Source organism: Monomorium pharaonis, chromosome 3 (assembly GCF_013373865.1).
Source record: "Monomorium pharaonis isolate MP-MQ-018 chromosome 3, ASM1337386v2, whole genome shotgun sequence".
NCBI lineage: Eukaryota > Metazoa > Arthropoda > Insecta > Hymenoptera > Formicidae > Monomorium > Monomorium pharaonis.
Genome location: NC_050469.1, coordinates 20,569,466 through 20,594,531, shown reverse-complemented (window position 1 = coordinate 20,594,531; position 25,066 = coordinate 20,569,466). Strand labels below are relative to the sequence as shown.

The 25,066-nt window shown below is 36.0% G+C and overlaps 1 protein-coding gene across 2 annotated transcripts in view; it reads left to right on the top strand.

Moving 5' to 3' along the window:
- The window catches only part of LOC105835044 (homeobox protein abdominal-A homolog), a 29,342-nt gene extending 4,487 nt beyond the window's left edge, over nt 1-24,855 (top strand). The window contains exons 2-4 of one of the 2 annotated variants that reach the window (XM_028190084.2): nt 1,528-1,560; nt 21,302-21,639; nt 21,737-24,855. In XM_028190084.2, coding sequence (XP_028045885.1) covers nt 1,528-1,560; nt 21,302-21,639; nt 21,737-21,787 — 422 coding nt within the window. In that variant the 3' untranslated portion in view covers nt 21,788-24,855. Of the gene's footprint in view, nt 1-1,527; nt 1,561-21,301 lie in introns of both variants that reach the window. The other variant, XM_036284838.1, reaches the window with a different exon arrangement.
- Nucleotides 24,856-25,066: the final 211 nt, after the last annotated feature.

The window sequence follows — 25,066 nt, the reverse complement described above, 5'->3', positions numbered from 1 at the left end:
CGCCACGAATCACGATTACAATCGTGTAATTTCTAATACGCGTGGCGATTACGCCGATTGGTGACATGATTTAATTTAATATTTTTCCTCTTTTTACTTTTTGCTTACTTATTTTTTTTAATTGTTGTTACGCGCCTTTGTGAAGAAGTAAACGACGATTGAATTAGTTGGCGGTCATCAGTCTTCGCAATATCAACTCCTGTGCTTCATATTATCTAGAAAGCTAGAGAACATTATCTAGAAAGCTAAATTGCTTTCATAAATTATACGGAGACTATTTCTTTTGTAATTAATTTCTTTGGATTTTTAGAATAATTCAATTTTACGTTCTGATCAGAGTTCAATGTATTACTTCTACTCAATTTTGTAATTGCTAGTTAATTATCAATGAATTAAATTATTAATCGATATCTAATGCTATCACTTTATATTTAAACTTTGTATAATATTTATAGTGCCATTTTTTATTTTGGTAACGTTCTTGCACGTTCTAAGTGAGCAGCAAACTAATTTGACATTATTTTTACTCTTTCGCAGTGAATGGAGCTTTTAATTTTATTTATTTCTAGATTTTTGATATATTTCTAATCTTTTTGAAGGGTTACAATTTTTTGAATACTTTTACTATGTATATTTATTCATGCGTCAATAAGTTTTTTATCTATTTTATGAGTATGTAAAAATAGCTTTATGTCTCTCGTGAAAAAAGATGAATGATTCAATCAACGATATAGCGTGACAATTTTAATTTGCAATGCTCTCTGCAGTTGAATTAAAATCATGTCAATAATATATAAACCTACGTTTTCTCTTTTTCATAATTAATATTATTTTAAATATTGATTAATCTATTGAATTAAATTATTTCTAATTTAATTATAAATAGCAATGATTAGAAATAAAATATTTGTATATATTAATTTCAAAATTATAAAATAAAATATGCTGTAATAAATAGCTTTTCCATAAATTATCTTGTTATTATATTAATAAATATTTGTACACTTCATACAAATTTCATTATATAAATATAACTGATTTCAATATGCATCAACACTTATCTTGACAAGGATATTTTTAAAGGCATTCTTAATATGGAGATTTTTTTATTAACGGCAATTTTGAACATTCTTGTAAATTATTAATAGCGCGCCGACTTTATCTTTTGACATTACTGACCGTCTGTTTAATGTTTTCTTTAAACTAAGATTGTAAGACTTGCGTAATTTCTTTTTTTGGACTTTCTGTCCTCTGTTATTTCAATATTTTGAATTATGTATATACTTTTAAATATTAATACATACCAGTTTGAATCTTAATAATGCGAATTTACAATACGCGTAAGTCATGCTCGGTGTCATGATAGAAGCTTATCTCAAATTCATGCGTAGGTTTGCAGCTCTAAACTACTGCGCATGAAGCTGATTTGTATTATCTCACTTGACATCATAAGAAGGAAGGCAAAACATAATTGCTGAAGTGTACAGTTTTATACGGATATTCTAATAAATCTTTTTTATTTTCCAGATTGGATGAGTCCATTTGACAGAGTGGTGTGCGGTGAGTACGAATTATTGCTACTAATTGGAATGCTTTTACACTATTGCTACTATTATTTGCGTTATGTATATAAACATATGTAAAGTATATTCCATATTTCGGCGACTACTTAATTTGAATACTTAAAAAAATAGATTTTACATTAGAATAATTTTTTTAATGGAAAAATTAAGTTTTATTATACCCATACAGAACAAGATCTATGAACATCCTAGAATATTTTATGAATATCTAAAATGTTCATAGAATATTATAGGATATGTTCATAGAATATCTTGTTCTGTATGGGTAATAAATGACATTATACATCAAGAGGGTTAAAAACTGTAAATAGAGTGATTATATTTATTTTAATTATAAATAGTATAGATGACTATTTGAAAAAACGATCTCTTTTACATTGTACATGTATATAAAATCTTACTATATTTTATTATATACAGAAATTGTTATCGCGAAAGTTCAGCTTTTAATATGATCTATACGTCTCGACGGCTAAAAAGGGCTGGAATGCGAGGGAAACAGCTCTTTTCAAATACAGAGCTTTACAGCACCACATGTTAGTCACATTTCTTTCTTCAGTTTAATGTATAGAGAAGGTACTTGTAGTTGAATGGAGCATTATGGCTGTTTTCTTTCTTCTGAATGCGATGACTTGTCCTTTCAACATTGATCTTATCCAGATACATCACGCATTGTATTTTCGAAATTAAAAGGAGAAATAGTGTCTCTAAAATGTTTTCTTCCTACATGATCGTGCAATTACGATGCTGTCGATTAGTCATACGTTTAGTAAATTGTTAGTCACGTTACACTACGATAAAAAGATGATGTAATCTTGCACATCGTCAAGGTGTCAAGGTCATCGTTTGGATCATTTACGTAAAACGCGCTACCGGGCGCCACACGCTAAGTCCTTACCCTATTCATTTATGTTAGTTGTGCATGCAAGAAGGACATGTATATGGGCAACTACACCTGTCGTCGCCGTGATAATGTTAGCCGCGAATAATCTCCATGACTATCTTTTATACGGCCACTTACGAGCCCACAATAGCGCAGTAAATACCGATTAGATAAAATTAAAACTTCAGCCGACGGCTTTTATCGCGATGGTTTGTTTACATCAGGCGGATCATAATTTCAAATAGGCATTGGCGATCACTGTACGAAGTTTCCAACTGTGCGGACGGAATGCTTAGTTCGGTAGGAAATTACATTCCGATATACTCAAACGGAATATACAATATCTATTTCTGCATACATGCAATCGGTCGATGAATCAGAATACGCGTTCGCCGTTATACGTTTATACGTCCAGCTGTTTCTTACTAATCTGCATGTATTTCAAGTTACGCCACTATGAGCATGTTGAAATCGTGATATTTTATTTACATTGGTTAACAAATTTATTATATTGTACATGAACCAGTAAATATATTGGCAAATGAAATATATTGCGAATAATAGGAAATCATAATTCTGAAGCGATTAAATAATGTAAGCAAAATAATAGGAAGTAGTAAATAAATAAACACATAAAACGAAATATTAAGCATTAAAATCATATTGTTTGAATTATGTTTGCCTAATTAATTTATAATATCAGCAGAGAAACTTACAAATAATATCAGTAGATATTATAAATTAATCAGTCGATATAATTTACATAAACTAAACAAAAAAGCTCTTTTTAATGTGATTAAAGTACTACTATATTTAAATATAAATATTCTCTTAAGAAACTAACCTATTTTTCTAACTTTAATTAACTTTAGTGAAATGTTATTATTATCGTGACGCATCGGTGTATCGACGAATATTTTCTCGTTTCTCACGCGAGAGAAAAGAAATTTACGAGTAGTAGGTAGACGCTTTGTAATGCTGTTTAAAAATATTTCTCGCATGTGTTTTAAATTCAATTCATGTGCTTGTGAACCCTTTTTTTTCACCCGCAGCTGTATCCTTCGTTGTTTTCATTGATTCAGTATATGATTAATACATGAATGTGCTATGCTCCGAGATTTAGAATCGGCTCTTTTCGGACGTGTCCTTTGAGGTTGTTCGTGCATCTTATTAAAATTTGTAACGTTCGGAGATATAGAGTATCCTGTAAACAGTGATAAAAAAAAAGAGAGGCTGGTCAAACAAATTCACCATCTTATTTATTATTCAGCATTATCTTTCTCAAAAAGCAGGCTTCATTCTATTTCTTCTTGTTTTTCATGAAAAATTACTACCTCGCCGATTGTGCTATCGAACTTTATAGGGGATAGAATTAATTGTAATTCGTTGTCCTTCGTATCGTGCGCATAAATAACGAATGCAACACTGCAATGTTATATCTTTTTGCAATATTATGCTGTAGTATTATATTAGCAAACATTAATCAGATTCGATTGTGATAAGTTAAATATTTTTTATTTATATCGATCACTTATCACAACAGATACGACAGAATGGTCCAACATTTTTGTTTATAACGTAACGTAAAAATCTTTTTAAGAACGACGATTACTTTGCGTTTGAGAACGAATCCCAAGCACGCGAAAATTTTCGGAAGTTTCGTGCACATACAGGTGAAATTAAAATTATGCCGGCTAACGCGCTACTGAACGTGGTAACCAAGCGGAACTGTTACATGTTAGCGTGAACGACGTACGAATTTCTAATCTGTCTCTGGTACGCGAATATGCGAACATATTCCGACATTGGGGGTTCAGAGGCCTGCGAACGTCTAGCTAGATTACGGTGTGTACATGGGGACTAGCAGGAGATAATGTATAATTTATAATCAGGCCGATCCGCCGACAACGGCGCACCACTCTACACAAGCAGAGTCCACTGCCCCAAAAGCCGCCAACCCCTCATTAGCATTCGATGATGGCTGCCGCGTCCTGCAGCGTCGGTATTATCCCATTTCATCGCCCCCGCCTCCCCCTACCTGGACCTCTCTTCGTATTCCCCCGCCCCCGATCCCGCCGTCTCTCCCCCGTCTCTCACACGTAAACGTTTCCTCCCTCGCCCGGATCGCATCAGCATCCAGCAGGTATCCGGCATTGGCTAGAAAAAGAATAGCCCCCCCATCGAAATTTTATCCGGAAAATTTCATCCCGAATTCTGTTTTATGCCACGACCCGACGCGCATTTTCCACTTTTCTATTTTACTCATCTTCCCAATGCGCCATTAATATACGTTCCTCGCTGAGCTCTGAACTCCGCGCGGAACGTTGCTGCGGGGAAAAGTGAAGTCTATAAGGTTGACAACATGTACCATTTGTATTTTGAGACGTGCGAAATCGGGGGGGTCGGGTACAAAGCGGATCGTAAAAACTAGACACCGGGGGATGCGGTCGATCGAAAAATTTGAGAGCGCGCGGGGGGGGGAGGGAGGGAGACAACGATCGAGATTTTTACAGTCATCGGAAGTGCGTGACCGCTTTTGACATCTCCCGAGGGAAGCCTGCACGTTTCCAGAGACAGGTCAGAATCGTGTTGTCACAGAGATTATTGAAACTGCAGTTTTATGGGCCTTAAAAGCAGTTTAATTGCCGTTATATAAGTGTTTATACGCTGCCAGGTTTGGCCTCCGCCTGCGCCACCCCAAACGTTTATTTTATGGTCATACGGCAACGGCGCGTACCCCGTTATGTCGCGTGCCGAAGCCATCACACCAGTCAAATCCTCAAGCAGGCCGGTCGATTCCGAATATCGGCGCACGTTTACGCGACGGCCAACCTGAAGCGGTGTCTTACAATGCAAGGTGTTCGGGATCGGCCGACCGAGGATTTGACTGACCTTAACTTTAGGAAGGGAAGAAGTTTACACATTCGTTTACACTTTCACATTTTCTTCCGAAGGAGTAACTTTAATATTACTTGATATTCACTGGCGCGGTAATATAACGTTAATGTGAAAATAATCCTTATTATTATGTGTAGACGATATTGTAATATAAATTCCTGACGATGATCGTTGACGACGATTCGAAATACCTATTGTCACGAGTACATATTTATTGTCGTGCGTGATTATGTTTGCTCTTCCCCGTTGAGAAGCAAAAGTTTATACACCTGTAAGTTCGTTTTCGACGAGCTGACGGTGAGACATTCCGACGTGAGACTGCCTCGGGACAATTACAACTGTAATTTTGAAATAAAGACTTTTTGAACTTCGAGATTCGCCAACATATTGCATATACAACATAAAGAACCACGACGAAGGATATTTTATATACTTCGTGAAAATATTTCTTAAAGGCACTTTAAATATGGAAAAACTAGAAAAAAATATTACAATTTTACAGACACTGAAGTATATTCCCGATGATCGTACATTTATATTTAAATGTATTTTAATTTTCTTCAGTTATTCGCAGTGCTTATCGTATGTCAAAAATTTAAATTTTGAAAAGAATTTAACTTTTAAATACTTGCTTAAATATTCCGCTGTAAGTCCGCACTCTGATACTGGATATAAAATTTAATATATTTCTTTTCTTTATTCTTGTTTTAAATCGGAAAATCATGAGCTTCCTTTATTACTTCTTCTTCGTAACTTTAACTCTTCCCTCAGAATTCCATTTTTTTCCACGCTTAGACTTTCACCTTTTGTCGCGAGTTACCTATTTTTTTCTCTCTACGGTAAAGGCAGTAAATTTTACACGATTCACAGAAAGAGGAAGACAGAGTTAACACAGGAATCAAAGATTCTTTTTCGACGCGTGTAATCACGATGTTGTTTCACGCTGAGTCAAGTGAAAGTAAAGGCTTTGACGATCGTATCTTACACGAAAATCAATCACGTCACGTTTTTCAGTAAAGGACATCGTGCGCATTCATAACCCTTTTTTATTGATTTATTTTTTTATCTTTTTGAATTCATTTAAACTAATACCATATACGAATAATTAAAAAAACATTTTTTTAAATAATTAATTTCAAGTTCTGCATAAGTGTACATTGTCAAATTTTTAAGTGAGGTTCTTTTTCTTTTTGTTGTAATCATTTTCATTTAATTTTGACGTTACATTAAGATTATGTTATGTAAATTGACGTTTAATATTAATATTAATATAATACTATTATATGAAAAAGAATCTTAATATTAATCTATATAATAATTGATGTGCAATCTGTTTTATATATATTATTTACATAATAATCTTCACAAGATTATTAATGTCGGTGGCATTACTTAATTTACTTACTGCAATAGATAATCTTCATTTATATCGTTCAAACTTTATTACTTACAGATATTTAACACTTACAATGTCTAAAAGTCCCAAGAGTTTAAGTTTTATCTTCTTGTGATTAAACAGCAAGAAACAGTTGCTGTGTTAAAAGATAAACATTTTCATCTTAAAGTTAAATTCCAACAAAATGTATATGCGGGTTATAAAGGATGTATGTACCTTTGTTTCCTCCGACGGCATACAGTCACATGCACTTTTAAGGAAAAAGATATTATTTCTTGCATTTTCTCATTTAGTTCAGTTGTACTTTAAGCAAACGGAGTATTTAAAAAATTTATGTTGCATTAAATTATTCAATTTACCGATTATCTACAAATTTTTTAATAGATTTTTTAGATATTTAGAGTCGTTCTTTTAACAAAACATCAACATAGTTATAAATTACAAACTTGATCTTGAACAGATTACAGATTTATAGTTTGAACGTAAATTGTTAAGGTATTAACATCGCGAATACAAAATTTATAGACGAAGCATTTATAGATGAGGTAATAAACGATGAAGCTTAAGAAAAGGATAATCTTAATTGAACAAAGAAAATGTAGATAAAGTAGTTAAATTTAGAACTTTCTGTATATCGCGTTATAGTGGGCGTTCGCGATTGTCATTTATAATATAACTGCAAAGGTCTGAAAAATCGAGATTTGTGCGTTCATGGTCGTATGAGGATATTGCTCGATGCGTCACGTTGGCATGATGATAATTATTCGAAAGGAGAAAAATTTATGAGCTACGATGCAATATCGTTTCTCTATTTCTCACGAGTTACGACGGCCATGCTTGTTTGCATTAATCCGTATATGAAATTGGAACTTTTGTACTATGGACTTTATAGCGCAAAAGTACGTGCAAATATATAGAGGAGCGTTAAAAGTCGTACGTGAAATTTTTTACATGAATATTTTGTATATTACTTTTAAAGGAATACGATACGACGTATTATAAATAACGTTGCTTAGCTAGAAATATACTTTCGGATGTTAATCTTCCGCGATCAATAATGTATAATAAATACGTCAAATTTAACATTATTTATATAACTTTTAGTATAAATATAAAAATTATTTCTTATATTTTGTATTTGTGTTTAAAATGAAATAAAATATGTATATTTTTTCATTTTATTAAAAACTTTTAAGATATTATTAAAGTGATATCTGCAATAAACTTTGTCGTTAACTCGAGTTTGTGAATTTATAAACTGCTTTATATATAACTGCTTTATACAGTAAGCTATTAATAACTACAAATATATTTGAATATTTATAAGTAAAATTTCGATTGTTGTGAAGTATTTTTGAGAAGCAATTAATTTATTTAATTATAAATATATAATAAATGAAGCAAGACCACTAATTTTGAGACAAAGTTTCCTGTTTTTATTTTTGCATAAAAATATGCTCGTTTATGAAACGTTAAAAATTTGTAAAACAATAGATAAACAAAAAATTACGCAAAAGTTATAAATGTATAAAGATTATTTAAATGCAAGAAACTATACGATATTAATAAAGAGATTAAAAGAATTTTTATTTTGTGTTATGTTTGATTTACATATTTTGGAAAAAAACGTACTTATTAAAGGTGAACTTTGGGGAATCGTAATTTTTCTGAATCATTGATCAAAGAATAACCTATCGCTTTAATGGAGTGTGTTATGGCGTCAGATGAAACTCTAAATAGTGATATCATTATCTCCTCGAATGCCGTTGTAATCTCATTAAATGATTTTAAACAAACAGTGCTCGATCGTGCACACTTACCGCTCGGCAGCATCAGCCTTTTAAATTATATATAATCTCGAAGGAAATTCGTAAACTTCAGAATCTTACTCAAAATCTTGGCAAATTTTCATATTTCGTATAGAAGGAATTTGACGGCATATTTATAACGTGTCGCGATATTCAATGCGAGAATTAAGACGACGTTGTTCGGATGCCATTACTCGCATCACTGCCCTCAAAGTATTCCATTATATGAAGCGAAGTGGCGGGGAGGATAAAGAAGCTAGCGGTGGTATTAAGGTGTTTCATATTTTCGCGGGAAAGCCCGACGCTGGGAGAACGTCGTACGCGTAGTTACGGAAATGTACGGCGCTGACATACGGAACGATCTTGTCCGGACGAGAAAACGTGCCCGACGATCTCCGGACGGCGGCGGCGGCGGCGGCGGTGGCGTAAGCCGTACAGTTACATACCCGGCGGGCCGGCTCTCCGTCGTGCGAGCGTGCTCCTCGGGCTTCTCCGCGCCCGCCGCGCCGTGAGGCGCATAACATTCTGACGGGAGAACGGCCCCCGGGCAGGCGCTATATCGTAACAAAATGCGGCCGTTTGCATAACACGACGACGAGCAATTCGGGCAGGTTTGACGGTGCGCGATATAGACCTTTAGCCGCGGATATCCAGGGGAAGGACCGCCGGGTTCGTAGACACTGGGGATACAGGGATGGGGAAAAAAGAGGGACCAGCGAGCGGTGACCGGGGGGCAAGAGCATCCTGGTAGGGGCTCGACGGTATGGGGCGACGCGACGGCCCAGGGGACTTTGCGTAATCTATGTCGCGAGATAGCCAATGGCGAATGGTGTACGCCTTTCCTCTAATGTCACAGGCGCGACGTTGTAATTGCCAGAGATCGACATTTACAAATTGTCGTTTTAGCATGCGGCTAAATACGGCCTGTAGTAAGCCGGTACACTTTGTTTGCCGAACGTGTTATTTATAACGGTGTATATACCTTTGAAGGAGATTGTATGTTTCATCCGATAGGATAGAGTTACTGCTACGAGACGCTAGAGTTCAATCGTTCGTAAGACGATCCGTTACCCCAAGCGATTTGTATATAATCTATGCTTTGAGCTATCCGCGCTTGTGAATGCGGGAACAGTTATCTTCGGCTTTACTATAATAAATATCTCTTACTGTCGCGGTTACTCGTAATTCTGCGATATAATTCCTACTAGGAAATGAATATATCTCTTCTATAGTCGGCAACCTCGAATAAATAGTAAATCATTTTTGCATTGGCGCACAGGCGCGGAGGAACGAACGTTATGTTATTTCTCTTGTATCTTATCTTCCTTTTAGAATACAATCTTTTTTATTTTCTTTGTAATTAAATTTCTATTGAAGATGACGATCGTCATTTTTATTGATAGGGCATTACTTAATAATAGCTCGTACTTTAAAGACTCCGACAGCATTTTTCTGAGACTTCAACGATGGGAGGAATAGGTGGCAAGATATCGTAGAACGATTCGATTTAGATATCACACACGGAGTACTCCGGCATGCTGCTTTACCTCACGTGATGTAGACGCTTATCACGTCTGTTATTTCTCGATAAAAACTAAGGGCTCCATTTCCAGTTTCTTTCGCGTCGGCATGTATCTAACATTCCTCCTCATTCTCGCTCGCGCCCATTGCAAGCTTGAAGTACCCGTGTGTGTGCGTTACGTATCTGTTTGTTATCAAATATTAACATATGCGTCTATACATACATGTTTTTATTTTCTGCATCTACGTTACGTTCATTAGTGGTACATATTCGAAAGCGCTGTACATATTTTCTTTTGCATCTACATCCGTACGCGCACGGTGTACGCTCAATATGATTCCCAAATATTGCGGCGCGCATCCACTACCTCCTCTCGATGTTCGTGTACACATTCACACATTCGCGCACTGCTTTTCCACCATGTGTACAGAAGTTACTTCCGTATCTTGTGCCGAGTCGGCGGTAGCTGCTAAGAGAGAAGAAGAGAAAAGGAGGAGAGATAAGGAGAGAGAACCGGAGGGTGCGCTAGGCTATAACAGGAGCTAGAATCGTTACCAGTGCTAGGAATCGAGTGCGCATGTGCCTGGAGGAATCCCCCTTTGTTCGCGTGATGTGTCCAAGCTGAAGCGGAGGACCCAGGAGGCACTGACGTAGCGCATAGGAAAATGAGAGAGTGTACGTGTGCTGAGCGCGAGGAGGAACGCTCAGTGCTCTCTCGAACGAGTGCGACTTTTTTATCTTACAATTGTACGATTGTCATTGTACGTATATTTCTCTAGCCATGGTTCCCTGGGTTATAGATTACTCGTAGACACTCAACTAAGTACCTCGATTTTGAGAACAAGCTAAACGAGTTCCTATTTCATAAAAAATCTTTAGTAAAGAAATTTGATGGATAGGATCAAAAAAGATTTATTGTATATTCTTAATCGACATTATATGAGTACAGAGATGGTTTAATATCTTCATTTATTCGTTGACTTATTCATTGAATTGCAGTGATTAAATTAAGACACATATGGTAAATAAAACTAAAAGTGTATAAAGAAGAAAGAGCAAGTCGTAATTTGATCATTTTCTCAAGGTCCAACCGAGTAGAACGTAAATGATAATTCATTTCAAGTTGATTTATCAGACTCGATGCAAAACTCTTGTTTCTACGGAAATCACTGAAGTGAAACATAAAGATATACCTGTTGTCATTCGCCACCTGGGTACATTTGATACAAAGGCGAATATTTTTTCTCGACATAAATCAGACCATATTACTTGTATATACTGTATTATGTGCCTTGGATATCTTGGTTATACATGATGTTTGTCTTAGTCTTAATAAAAGTATTATAAGCTATCAGACTCAATAAAGTCAAGGATCTCCGTTATGGTTAGTTAAATTTATCCTAATAAAGGGGAAGGTCAGCGAGAAGTGTTTATTGATTGAGTTGTCATCGATTAAATACATCAGCAATAAGTCCAGTGTTAATAGATCTATTTTTTGTTAATGTATCCTTTAAATTTGAATACAAACGATATATAATGTCTCCGTTATTAATCTATTGAGTATACATTAAAAAATAATGATTTAATAATGTCCGTCATTGATCTCTATTACTATGAAGAATTACTATTTCTATAAAATTATTAAGAGTATAAAGATATAGATGGAGACACATATTAAAGAAACTTTTTTATTAACAATTATACATTCGGTTGCGACTTTTGAAAGTTGAATATTTTACAGTTATAAAATCCAAGATAATCGGAAAATTTGAATGGTTCCTCGATTTTTTAACCGAATATCCAGGTCGAATGACATTAGTGAGAATGGAAAAGGGTGAAAGAGGGTGCGTAAAACTGGCTAATATCGTAAAGCCGCAACGTGGTCTGATTAAACGTTATGAAGATCCTCACATTTCTCACTACGACGATAGGCATATAAATATCGTCCCTTGTGAGGGATGGCTTTGCCTTGAAGATATAAATTTTTCGATTTATGTATATTTTATTTTCGATCAGTAATACATGTTAAATATTATTACGGCATTAACGTATATTTTATTTAATGTTTTGAAATGTTAACTTGTAGTAATAAAAAACGAACAGAATATAACATTTCTAAACATTTCCAAATTGCTTTTTCTTTTGAATATTAACTTTTACTTTTAATATATTTTGATGAAAAAGCATTAGGTGCAGTTGCACATATTTATAATAAAATCTATTCAATTTTTTTTTCATCAAGTTCGAATTGCGTATAATCAGCTCTGCGTCTCTACTTTGCGTTTTAACTCTGCTAATGAGTAATAACCCGCGACATCGCTGTCTTTTCAGACTTATTCTGTGTCTCGTTTTGTATCTTTCGGAAGCCATAGTGGCCCAACGTCGGATGTTCTAAATTGCACGGGCACGACTTTTATTAGCGGAAAGAGACAACCGTGGCATTTGCATGTAATGGCATAGGGGGTGGATTGTAGTGAAGTGTGGTAGCACAGGGAGTGTCGGAAAATATGAGAATGGTCGGAAAGGGCGCTGCAGGGCGTGAGAGAAAGAGAGAGAGAGAGAGAAAGAGAGAGAGGAAGAGGGAAAGAGAGAAATGGTAGGGACGTAAGGCCGTAATTAGAGTCTTAGGGGTTCTATGGGGGTAGCTGTTCGCGCTGTTGCCTTGTCAGAGGCAGGAGTGGGGACCGTTAGTCAGAATGTAGAGGGTAGCAAGCCTTCGTTATGAACCTTAACAGGGGAAGGAATGTTTGCCAACGGCATTCTAATACTTTATTCTTTATTTCAAAATTAAAATTTAATCTCGTTTTGCGTATCGGTCCTCACCTTTCGGATGAGATTGCGTATATTTCAAGCCTGGCGCTTTGCCGACAAGTTTATTTTTAAATCTGCCGCTGCCAACTGCTCTGAGAACTTCCTTGATAAGGCAAATTAATATACGTGTCGCGCAATTAACACGCGCATAATTATTTGAATAATAAAAATTACGCGACCGATTAAAATAAATTCTTGAAACATGGGTTATATACTTTATTTGAATAAAAAAATAATTTAGCAGCAATTTTATAGGTATGATGGTATTAGCTGTGTGGCATTTTCCACACGGGAGGAATTGATATTAGTTACCGGGATTCCTTCACCACACAGATGAGTTAACGATTTTATAGAAGTTGTTGTGACATTTACACACCTCCTTCACGAGCACTCAATTATATTTACGTGCTACCTACACGCTCGTATTACACACGCGACAGTACATGTCATACGAAATTTAGCAATTTAGTAATTCCATAAGTAATCTTATAATAGGAACAGCAATTAACGAAAAATTCTACATTAACACAAATTCAACAGTTCAACTGTTAATATAAATAAAAATAATAAATTCTAATAAATCCTGGTGTCACATTTTTTAGAAAAAGCGTCACATGAAAATTTTGTATGATTTATATACAATGCAATCTTATTCCATAGATATTCCATAAATTGGAACAATTAAAAATGAAATAAATATCGAAACCAATGCGTTAATTTTAGGTAATTAAACAGTTGTCAATCTCCAAAAACGTTTTATCATGTTATTTGAATTATTATTTATTTCTAGTCTTTTTAATTCTTTAATTATTACTTATATTTATCTTTTCCAAATTTTGCGCAAGATGCGAAGTTGTTTTGCTCAGTTTCCAAAAAGCCTTCTATCAGCGTGTGGTACGATCGTTTTGACTTCGGACCGCTCTTATAAATTTTCCTTTCGACTTTACAATTTCGTAAGAGATTAGAGCTCTTATTGCCGTCGCGGCACAGTTGGCCGCCATGTAGATACAACTATGCACACCGTGAAAGGCGCCGCCGCGCCATGCATCTGAGCGCTCACACTCGATCTTGGGGCGGGCGAGTATCTCTAGATATTCTCGCTCGAACACGAGCGTGCTGAGGTGTGCGTGTGGTAGATACATGCCGGATAATGGGAGGCACCCTTATGGATGGCGTTTGGGTTCCACCGGGAACAATGGAGCGGACTTCCCCCTCTTCACCATCCATCCTTGTCGGAGAATCCTTTATTGCCATCCATATATATATATATATATACACATACACACATATAAACGTTATATCTTATATGTATATACATACATGGATATTTATATATAACACACACATATATATCTGGCCCCATCCTACCAAAAACGCTCCCCTCAGCGTACCTGTATACTTCACATATAGTCTCCAACTAGCTGTCCAACCAATCAGGATTTAAGTCTATTGCCGACCGTGACAGACGCTACGCGTGCGCGGGCACCTGTGTATCCAACTTGCAACCACGGTGATTGGTGTTAGTATCATTTTTGTGGCTCGCATCATTTTACGTATACGTATGATTGTTCTCTTGTTTTTTTTTATCTACATGAATTTAACTGTTTGACAAATCTGGACTGCTTGACAAATAACTTGTTGTTTTAGCAAAAATTTGTGTACCATAGTGGATTGTTATATATTTACTCTTTTTTTTTATTAAGCAACTAATACACAACTTAATACACAAAAAATAGAAGAAATTTTGTTCAAACTAAATTTGTAAAAATAAAAATTTACTTTAATTTTAACTCCGGTTATTTGCGTTTATATCAGCATATTATTAATTTCAATTTGGCAATGTTTCAAATGTTCAATTTGGCAATGTTACAAAACAATTAATAGAGATAAAATATTTCACAGTCATCAATAAGTCAGTTTGGAAATTGTACGTTGAGTTTGTTAAATACATACGTGTACGTTTAGAAAGTTTACCATGTGTAACTTTGTCGCAAAGTGTTCTGAGGGGCTCGTATTCCGGCTCTCTTCCATGTGATAACTGGAGAAGCGATAAATCGCTTTCGTGGTGGTTAATGTCAGTGTCAGGTCGGTCGCACCGCAGCCACCGATTGGAGCACGAAGACGCTCCAATTTCTGAATCGGCGAAAATTCTTCGAATTGTCTTGTCAGCATTTATTTTTTCCTTATAAACCGTGATATGTTGATACACTTATATATGAGTGGCATGTATAAAGATTATTTTTTTGTAACTAGAAAAGCAATTCGTAACCTGCAATCGCGAAAAACAATACAGTCGGTTTGATATATAAAAGTTTACAACAAAAATTATGTTATAAATAAATTTATATAAAAATTTTATTTAAAAAAGCTGTTTTAGAAAGTGACAAATGTTTTTAAATTTTCTCTTCTATATGTTTAACAATTTTTGGTTTAATTATTAATGATGTGTTATTTCTTAAAGAATCATTTTAAGAGCTTACACATTTATTTTATATTTATAATTACATTGATAACTAGTGATTTGTTTTAATTACATAATAGATTTATTACTGCGCACTGTTGAATTGAATATATTTACTTGTTATGCAAAAAAATTATATTACAGATTTAAATTTTATTTATAGATGGAATGTTCTTCTTAATTTAGTAATTAATTATTTTACATAGGAAATTTATTGAATAATATTATAAGGAATCATTGCAAAAATTACTACTGTAAAAACAATATCCGATAAGACGGCTGCTTAAAGATTTTAGGACTGGAAAGTGACAGTCTCTTCAAGTAGACCGGACAGTCATTCATTCCGACTGGGACAAAATAGCTGGTAAAGACTGCTGCGCCGTAATAGCGGCAATAGGGCCAAGTCGTCGTAAATCTAAAGAGGCGATTAAATGTCAACCGCGCGCCTTGTGCGCGTCTTCATGCGATTTTGGTTCTTCTCACTGAGCAGCGACATGTGGTCGAAAACAATAACCCTTTTTTTTTATTTGCTTCAGTTGTTTCATTCGGCCTTCATTCATGCAAAGGAAAAAAATTCTCAGAATTATCGAGAGATCGATTTATGGTATCTATAAAGAATTTTTTCTTTGATGAAAATTATATTATTGAATTATATAAATTCTTACTATAATATGAAATTAACAATTTATACGTTAGAAAACAACAATTTTTTAATTAATCGATTGCGTTATCTTAAAAAAATATTTTATCTTATTAGTTATTAGTTCTTTATTAAAACAATGTATTTTTATAAGATAATATATATGTAGTAGTGATAATTTTATTGTGTTCCTCCACGGATTATAATCTTACAATTTTATCAATTCTAAATTCTTATATACTAATTTACCTATTAAAATCATATATTTGTAATAAATGAATGTACGAAACAAAATTTAAATTTAGAAATCGTAATAAAAACGTTCTCTCTCTCGTAAAGAAAAATTTCTGAAAGCTTTTCCGGGTACGAAAAAAAGCGGGACGCTAAGAGGGATACTTGGATGATGAAATTTATGATGCAGAAATAATATTCCGTAATGACTGGCTAATTTGATTCCGAGGTTGGGGTCTGGTTAGATAATCGCCTGAATCTCTTACTTTGTAATGATATATTGGCAATAGAGATTAATTTCAAGTGGAAAAGCAATGTATCATTGATACATCGGAATAAGAAGCGTTTTGGCAACAATTTGCCAAGAATCTATTTGAATTGTAAAATTGTCCAATTATAAATATCAAAGGCTAGCGTAATCGAAACGCGTTTTATTTAAATTGGTCTTTAAATTAGAGTAGATTTAATCGCAGCCTCTTTCGCGTACCGCTCACAATAATTATCTGCGAACAGCAGCCCGCATAAAATTTACATAGCGCACTTTCCACGTATCGTGTATACATATTGGCTGTCTGGCAATAAGCATCGGAGATATGATTTTTTTTTGTTATGGCCGCGGAAAAAAAGCTCTGCGTTATCGGTTACGGAATAGAAATTATAACATAGTCTGCGTGAATTCCCCACGTGCAACATTTCGCGAACGGTAACGTAGATTTCCCCGACCTCCCGATCTTCCAGATTCCAGCCATTTCGAACTTTTCGCGGCGACTTATGTCCCCGATAACCGCATCGGCAACAGCATCGTCGAGGCTCGTGAACCGGGCTCGTGGAAGGCGCGGTTTTAATGAACGTCAGATAGAACAACGGGTGTATCTACCGTCTGGCGTAGCTGAATAATCGGCAAACGGCCTTGAAATACAGTCTAACCGGATACCTGGCGACTGGGCGAGACGTGGGCAAGAAAAGTGCGAGGATTAGCCGCATAAATCGCACCCGGGAGTTGGAATCGCGACGGAACGGACGGCGGAGTTATCGTGGGCATTTTTCCTCCTTGGCACTTTCTATCCCTCTTGTTCCTTTACATATCTCAGCCACTCTCCTTTTCTCTCTCTCTCTCTCTCGCGGCTGTTTCTTTCACATTCCACCTCTATTCCCTCCCCTTCTCTTAACGTGCCTCCTACCCGGTCCTCTCCAACTCTATCGTTCTGGCAGAGGCTGCAGTGACCCGAGACGGCGATCAAACGAGTCGTGGGTCGTGGCTACGCCGTATCTCCTCTCTCGTCCCGCTACTTCTCTCCCCTGCTCGTTCTCCTTCATCTGGCAAACTGTCTACATTTTTCACCGGCTCGAGATTTTATTTGCCCGCAGCGCCGCGAAATTAAGCCGTTTTGAGATATTTATGAATGGATCGCTGAGGGGCTCACGCATGGTCCCTCCGGCGGTCGAACAAAGAGGGGTTAGGCTGTAACGCGACATATCTAGACGCGAGGGTTCGCGATTTGCAGGTGCTGTCAAGACTGGACAGTGTGCTGGCGACATGGCGAAATCTGTCTAACGCTTCTTCGGCATCGTTTGGATTTTTTATATGTATACTTTTTAGTAACGTATTGTCGTATATCATCATACTACATTTGCTGAAAAATTTTTTGTGGTAATGATAATGAATAAGTTAGAGTCCAACTAATCCTCAGATGGCATCTATATCATACTTCAAAGTGATTTAATGATGGTACATAGCTCATTAATAAGTTACTACGTTCTTAGCTCGCACTTGATCGAGGGAATAATACAGCCACAGTGTCGAGATTTAAATAATGCCGATTCATTTACATAATGATGACAATAATGATCGCGCTAAATGAATCGCTTCGTAGACGCGAAAGCATTTGGGGGTCATCTGGCGATATCGAATACGACTGTTCAGTGTATAATTTAACAGACCTAAAAATACAGATTTTGCTTGTAGGTTTAAGAGAGGCTATAATCACATCTTATCTTCGTTTAGCTAATTCAATGAAAGAAACTGAAAAGATTTGATTAATTAAAAAAGTGTTCGTTATTTTTGAATGCAAAGTAAAGTGTGAGTGCTTGGGTGGCTATATTAAAAAAAAAAAGTGGCGCAAGTTCATTTGATAAAATCTAGATGCGTGGTGGTACGGACATAGCCTGACAAACTTCCACAATATCCACGATTGTTCCCTAAGCCCCGAGCTGCATGCTAAAGCAGACCTAAAGCAGATATTAAACTTAGTATATGACCGTAATTAGACACAGGCCTGTGCCATCCATAATGGCGTATTTCTGTGCGCGCGTCCCATCGTGTCGCCCTTCGTAGAGTGGCAATGGACCACTGGCAATTGACTATAATTTATTTGTCCCTGAATCATTTACGACAAGACGCTAATTAACACTCTTCGAGGTTTCAGAGATAAGCGATATCTATCTTTTACATTTCATGCATGGAGTTTTCGGTCTTTTAACAATTTAACGATAAGGTCAAAGTGAAAAGAGTCGTTGAAGATTTTCATTATTCTTGTGTACGTAGAGGAAATTATTGAAATTGCGTTAAATATCTATATTACGATTTCTAAAGGTATTTTGCATTTTTATTTCAGAAAAGTGACATTTTTGTTAATCTCATCGCGAACGAATATCCGCTTCGTGGCTTCTGGTAAGCCTCCACCCCAGCGCGCAACTTTATTTCTCGCCGGATAAATTCCGGCACAGCGGCATTAGTTTTCTCTCCGTCGAAATTATTGATAATACTCGCACACCGGCACTTCGCCGATGAGCCATATTTATGGCGAATGGAGTGGGCGCAATCAAGTTCACCCGTCTTCTTCCAAGACCGACGTGACGGGGGCCCTCCTAGAGTCGGTGGAGAGAGGATGCAACCAAGAATTTTCTGGCTGCTGTGCTAGGCTTGCTCCTGCGTGATATGCCGCCAGGAGGATGGAATGGTCTCCCCTCTGGTTGCCAAGGTAACCTATGTCCCACCCTTCGGGGGTTCGGTAACCACCCCGGTGGCTGCAACGGACGTACGTGTGCCAAACTGACGCACACGGCCGCGCTAAAAGCGGTGTTGATTCGCACCAATACAGACGCGGCTGGTTCCACCACACTTACGTAAAAAGCGGAATTCGTGAGTGTGGTCGCTGATTCAGGTACGCGCGTACACCGACGCGGGCTTGTGGACCGCACTGGCGAGAACGGCCATGCTGAATTCAATATCAGCATTCTCTGCATTCTCCAAGAGTTTTCTGCTCGGCCCGGAGCGATACGTATTTGATGGGTCATCCTGCATCAGGAATTGCGCACGTGCGTGTCATTCGAGTGCCCGTGTATCGTTATGACGGAAGACAGAAAGATACGGCACCACTCGCTTAAATCTGTTGTAGGATAATGCCCCCTTTGCCATTTGTTAATCCACCTTCTCGGCATACGATTCCGCAAGATCTGAGCAAATCACGTCGGCTCTATCTACTCATAATTTTATCATAATTTCATCATAAATAGCGATCGCTTTCTAATTAATCCCATGAATACATTATTGTCCTTTCACGAAATGATTTATGCTTTAGTTTTATTTATTCATGAATGTGAATGTGTGATATCTATAATAATAAATTCTTCTTGACTACAAATTTATTATAAAATTTATGGTTAACTTTTAACGAAAATGTAACATATTATTTTTTTACAGTTTCTTTAATTTTTGATAGTAAAATCTCTTTCATTAAATCGCAAAGCTTCGATAAAAAGAAATCTACATCTTACGTTGTTATTAAATCGAAGCAAATATTTTTATTCATAATTTATGTTATTCTCAATGCATCTGTGACTAATTGCTGCAAATACATCCTCTCGAGTTTTAACCAATATAATAATTAATTTTCTCACTTTTTATCGTGTCGATACGATCTTCGCATTCTCGTAAAATAATCGGAAAGAAAAGTCTTGCTATCTTTTATTGGTCAGTAGCACGCATTTGCTTCATCACGAGGCAGTAATATGGCCACTCAGCGTCGCTCCGCGAATGATGGTATTATGGCTGTCCACTCTTTGCACTAAGAAACCGGTTTCTTAGCGATCCTCAGAAAAGAGATGCGCCTCGCCTGTGGCGACAACTGAAAGTGAAATTACTTTTGCATTGATTACGAAAATGTGCTCGACATTCCGCAATGACATTATAGTGTAAAAAAAGATCGTTTCGTAACTGTAATAGTTAAATGTATTTCAATAATTTTTATTTATTAATAAATTCTTTGAGTATTTTACATTGGAGAGAGATTTTCATTGCTGTTACTGTCTTAAATTATAGCCAACTCGTGTTGTCGTAGAAACTGTTTTGAAGTCGATATTCATCCCGCAGCATCGCGCAAACTTTTTTACCTGCGCACCGGCATTTCGATTTGTATCTTTAAAACCCGTAAAAAAATTTAAAGTCGCCTGTATCCTTGTTTATGACATCAACTCCTGGAGAAAGTTAAACGAGTGAAGTAGCACTAGAAAGGGTTCATTGTGAGTAACTTTCCTTGAGAGCTTCCTGAGAACTTTCTATTTTTATTTATCCTTTTTTTTACGTGTTTAACCCTCGCAATAAGCAGTAGGTTGAACGAACATTTTTTTTTTTCTTTTCAAAGAGAGCGAAAGTAAGGAGAGAGTTAAGATTTGTGAAGATATGTGAAAAGCACCTGAGATTATCGGTTAGAAACATAGAAGTGTATTCTGAGATGAAACTTTTTCGTCATTAGTAAAACAAAATTGACGCTAAAAAAAAATCAAAGAAATGCACACAATATAAATTTTTATTATAGAATGTTATAGAAATATGGAATATATGTATTTCTCGTTCTTTTAATATATTTGCACTTTTAAACTTATTAACATATTTTAATATTTTAGTAATACGAAGAAAGCTTTTAGATTAAACATTTTTAATATTTTTTAATTTAAAATTTTAAACTTGCATAAGATTATTTGCATATTAACGTTACAGTTTGTCATGAAAAGTGTAGTTTGGAGACTATTGAGTGGTCTTAAAAATGAGATTTCTTAACATTTTCAGGTCCGAATGGCTGTCCGAGGCGTAGAGGTCGACAAACGTACACACGGTTCCAAACATTGGAATTAGAAAAAGAATTTCACTTTAATCATTATCTGACGCGACGACGACGAATAGAGATCGCTCATGCACTCTGCCTAACGGAACGACAGATCAAGATCTGGTTCCAGAATCGGCGAATGAAGCTGAAAAAGGAGCTAAGGGCGGTCAAAGAGATCAATGAGCAAGCCAGACGCGAGCGCGAGGAGCAAGATATGATGAAGAAGCAGCAGGCGGAGAAGCAGGCCAAGTTGCAGCAGGAGCAGCAGAGCGCCGCCCTTCAGCATCAGCAGCAGCATCACGTAAGCGGCCTGGAAAAAACGCAAAGCGATCTTCTGAAGGCAGTCAGTAAGGTACCCACATAGGATACCTTACTGAGCCGACTCTCTTTCTTTTAAGGAAGACACAAGAGACTGGAGCGGCCTGGACGAAGACTCCGAAGCGAAGTAGTTGGTAAGGTCGATCACGTAGAAGATCCTGAGTTTTCTTCCTCTCATCTTCGCACGCGAGAAACAGGTACGAAACATCTGATGCAAAGATTTTTGCGATCTTCCTCAAGTCGGTGAGCCAGTGCTTGCAAGTTGAAGACCTTGTGGATGCGGTCATCGGTCTTTTTTTTTTGTCAAGTGGGAAGATAGCGAGAATTTAAGAAGCCTGGAAGATACAGACCGCGATCTTTTCTGGACGACTGAAAAAAGGTACGACGAATGCCTTGCTGAGTCGGTTCTCTCTTTCGTTTTTTTTTTTTTTTTTTTAAAGCAAGAAAGAAAACTAAGTAGATGTTACTATAGTAAAAACTCGAAGCATAGAAAATGAACGCACCCCACCCCAGCTACGTACTTACTTGGCTAGTCCCCGAAGGGCGACATGCGAAACCGCCTCGCACGGGGGCTCAGCCTGTGACTGATTCCTAGAACGTATAATGTATATTGTTAATCGGGTGCTACACAATGAGCCATCGCGATTATCAAGCGATGAACGTACGAATTGGCGCGATACTGCCATGGAGAGCCAATAATTACGTCAAGGCGGTGAGTAGACTAGTTAAATGGGCCGAAATTGAGGAATTAACGGTTGTACGGGCCGAGAGAAACATTAACGACGACATTTCGATTAATTGATCGAACCCCAAGGGAAGGAAGTAATTAAATCAAACTGCACACACGAGCGAACACCGGCATCCAATTGGACAAAAACCAGCGAGCGAGATAAGAGTTTAGCTAATCTTCGATTCATCACTTACCTTGTACATGCGAATTTTCGTTGATTAGCTAAATCTCCCTTGTACGATGTATCAATCGTTCCGAAGGAAGATATACGGTGACGCGCTTACGAAAAAAAAGAGAAAAAAAACGGTTTCATCATTTTCGATGTGGAAATGTTTTATCTTCAACGTCACGCGAACGCTTCCTTCGTACGATCATTACGCGAAATTACAAGAGGCATAAAATTAGCGACGTTTTTGTTGGAACAACGAACGTGTCTCTCGCGCGATTGCGGACTTCCTTATAACTCTGGTATTCCTTTTAAATATCGGTCTACAATTAAAAATATGGGCGTACAAAACTATTTTTCCCTACGTTGCTTTTTTCGATGAAAAATAATTAATGTATCCCTTTCTATTAGAAAGCCCTTATGAAGCCCTTTCTATTAGAAGCAAAAATAATTCGATATTTGCGCGTTTACTTTTTGAACGGATTAGATTTAGCTAAATGTTATTTATGTCAATTTTGTATTAAAATTTATGTAATTAAATTAGTAATTAGCCATCGAAATAAATTAGATATTTTAATTAGTTGAGGGTAACCAAGTTTTATCTACATATGGGTTTTATAAAGAAAAATTACATCTTGCATGAAGAAATAGATTTGTTTTACAAGTTATGTGGTAATGTATGCCATAAAATAACTTTTTCTTTGAAAACAAAACTCATTTGGTACGCTCGATTCCGCACAAAGAAAAACCTATACTCACGGATATAGGAAAAACATACTTTCTATTCCGACACGTCAACTTAGACAGATCGCAAAAAATAAAACTTTTCGTTAATAAAATATAGTAAATTATTTTAGACACAATAAAAATTTAGGGTATTTATTTTTTTACCAGCGTGAGTAAAAGTAGTATCCTATCGTGAGCAATAAAGCATCGTTGAATTCGCGATTTTCGAAGTATAAATAATGTTGTAATGGAAAGACATAAACGATATTCAGACATTGAGGAATGAGGAAACGTGCCGTGAGTATATAAACATTGATTTTCTCAAGAATATATCTTTCTGAATGTTGTTTCTCGAAAGCGTGATATAGATCGTATAAATAACTGTACAATATGCTTGGCAACCACATTTTGTCAAGACTCTGACAAATAGTAATTGTCTCGATTATCCTGCCGTGTCGATAAACGAAATAAAATTACACACACATACACAAGTGCACATAATATACAGTTAATCTACTTATAATTCGCGAGAGCGCTTTAATCATTGACCTAAAATATATCATGCTAAATTTCATACACATAATTTGTTTATAACGCTCAATCTAGGTTATTATAATTTGCACATTTTTTAATTATTCTTTTCTGCCGTATATTGGAGATTATAGACAAACGTAAATGCTTACGAATATGCACATTAATTTTGATGAAAATGAGGAACAAACGCGGGAGAAAGTATGCTAAATATGGATACACGCTCGTATATACGTACGAGAAACACGAGCCACATTACCGGACGAGTATCTCACTCTTAGTACATTAAATACGTAATTTGGTGTCAGGGTAGACTTTTCCATAGATATATAGAACCCGTTGTTGGTATTACTTACTTAGAGTTCGTAAAAAAAAGAAAGAGATAAACATGAAAGAAATAACCGATAAATAAATTATTGCCTAATTATTTTTTTCTCCACCCTAGTTAGTGCGATCAATGCATGGATCTTGATTCCTTATCACAGAAATCTTGATCGATTTTTAATTAATATAGCTTTCTACTCTTAATTTAGTAACTAATACAAAATCGAAAATGAACATATTGTTGTTGAATGCTGAACAACACGATATATTTTATTCTTTAATCATTTTTATTGATTTCATAATTATTAAATATATAAAAGAGAATAAATGAATATATTTGTTAAAGGGATAAAATTTTAATCTGAAGATATGCTTACATTTTTAGATTAAATTTTATCAATTAATATATTTATGAAATAGAAAATACGTAAAATCCGACAAGAGTCACACGTTTTTGGATTAAAATCAGGATCTTATTGCATGGATCGCCTAATAACTATAATGACGTAAAATATATTGTACACAATACCATATTATATATTATTAAAAATAATAAGTATATATTATATATACATATATATATATATATGGACAAAAGAGAAAATGAAAATCTGTTGTATCGCGCATCAAGGTAGAATTTTTTTCTGATGCGATAAGATCTTAGGATACATTTAAACAAGTACGTAAAATGAGGGGAAAAATACCTTGTTAATCTAATTGAATGAAAAAAATAGCATAATAACGGCGAGCAGCTCCAAATAGACGTCCGTAATCAAAGCAAAAAAACACTTAAGCAAATGGAAGAAGAAATGTATTCGTATTAATACTCTACCGCTAATTTTATCTAAACTAAAAAAGTAATGCTATAAATAATATTCCCATACGTAATGTAATGATTAAGCTGCGCGTGTGAGTCCGCACGTACGATGTACT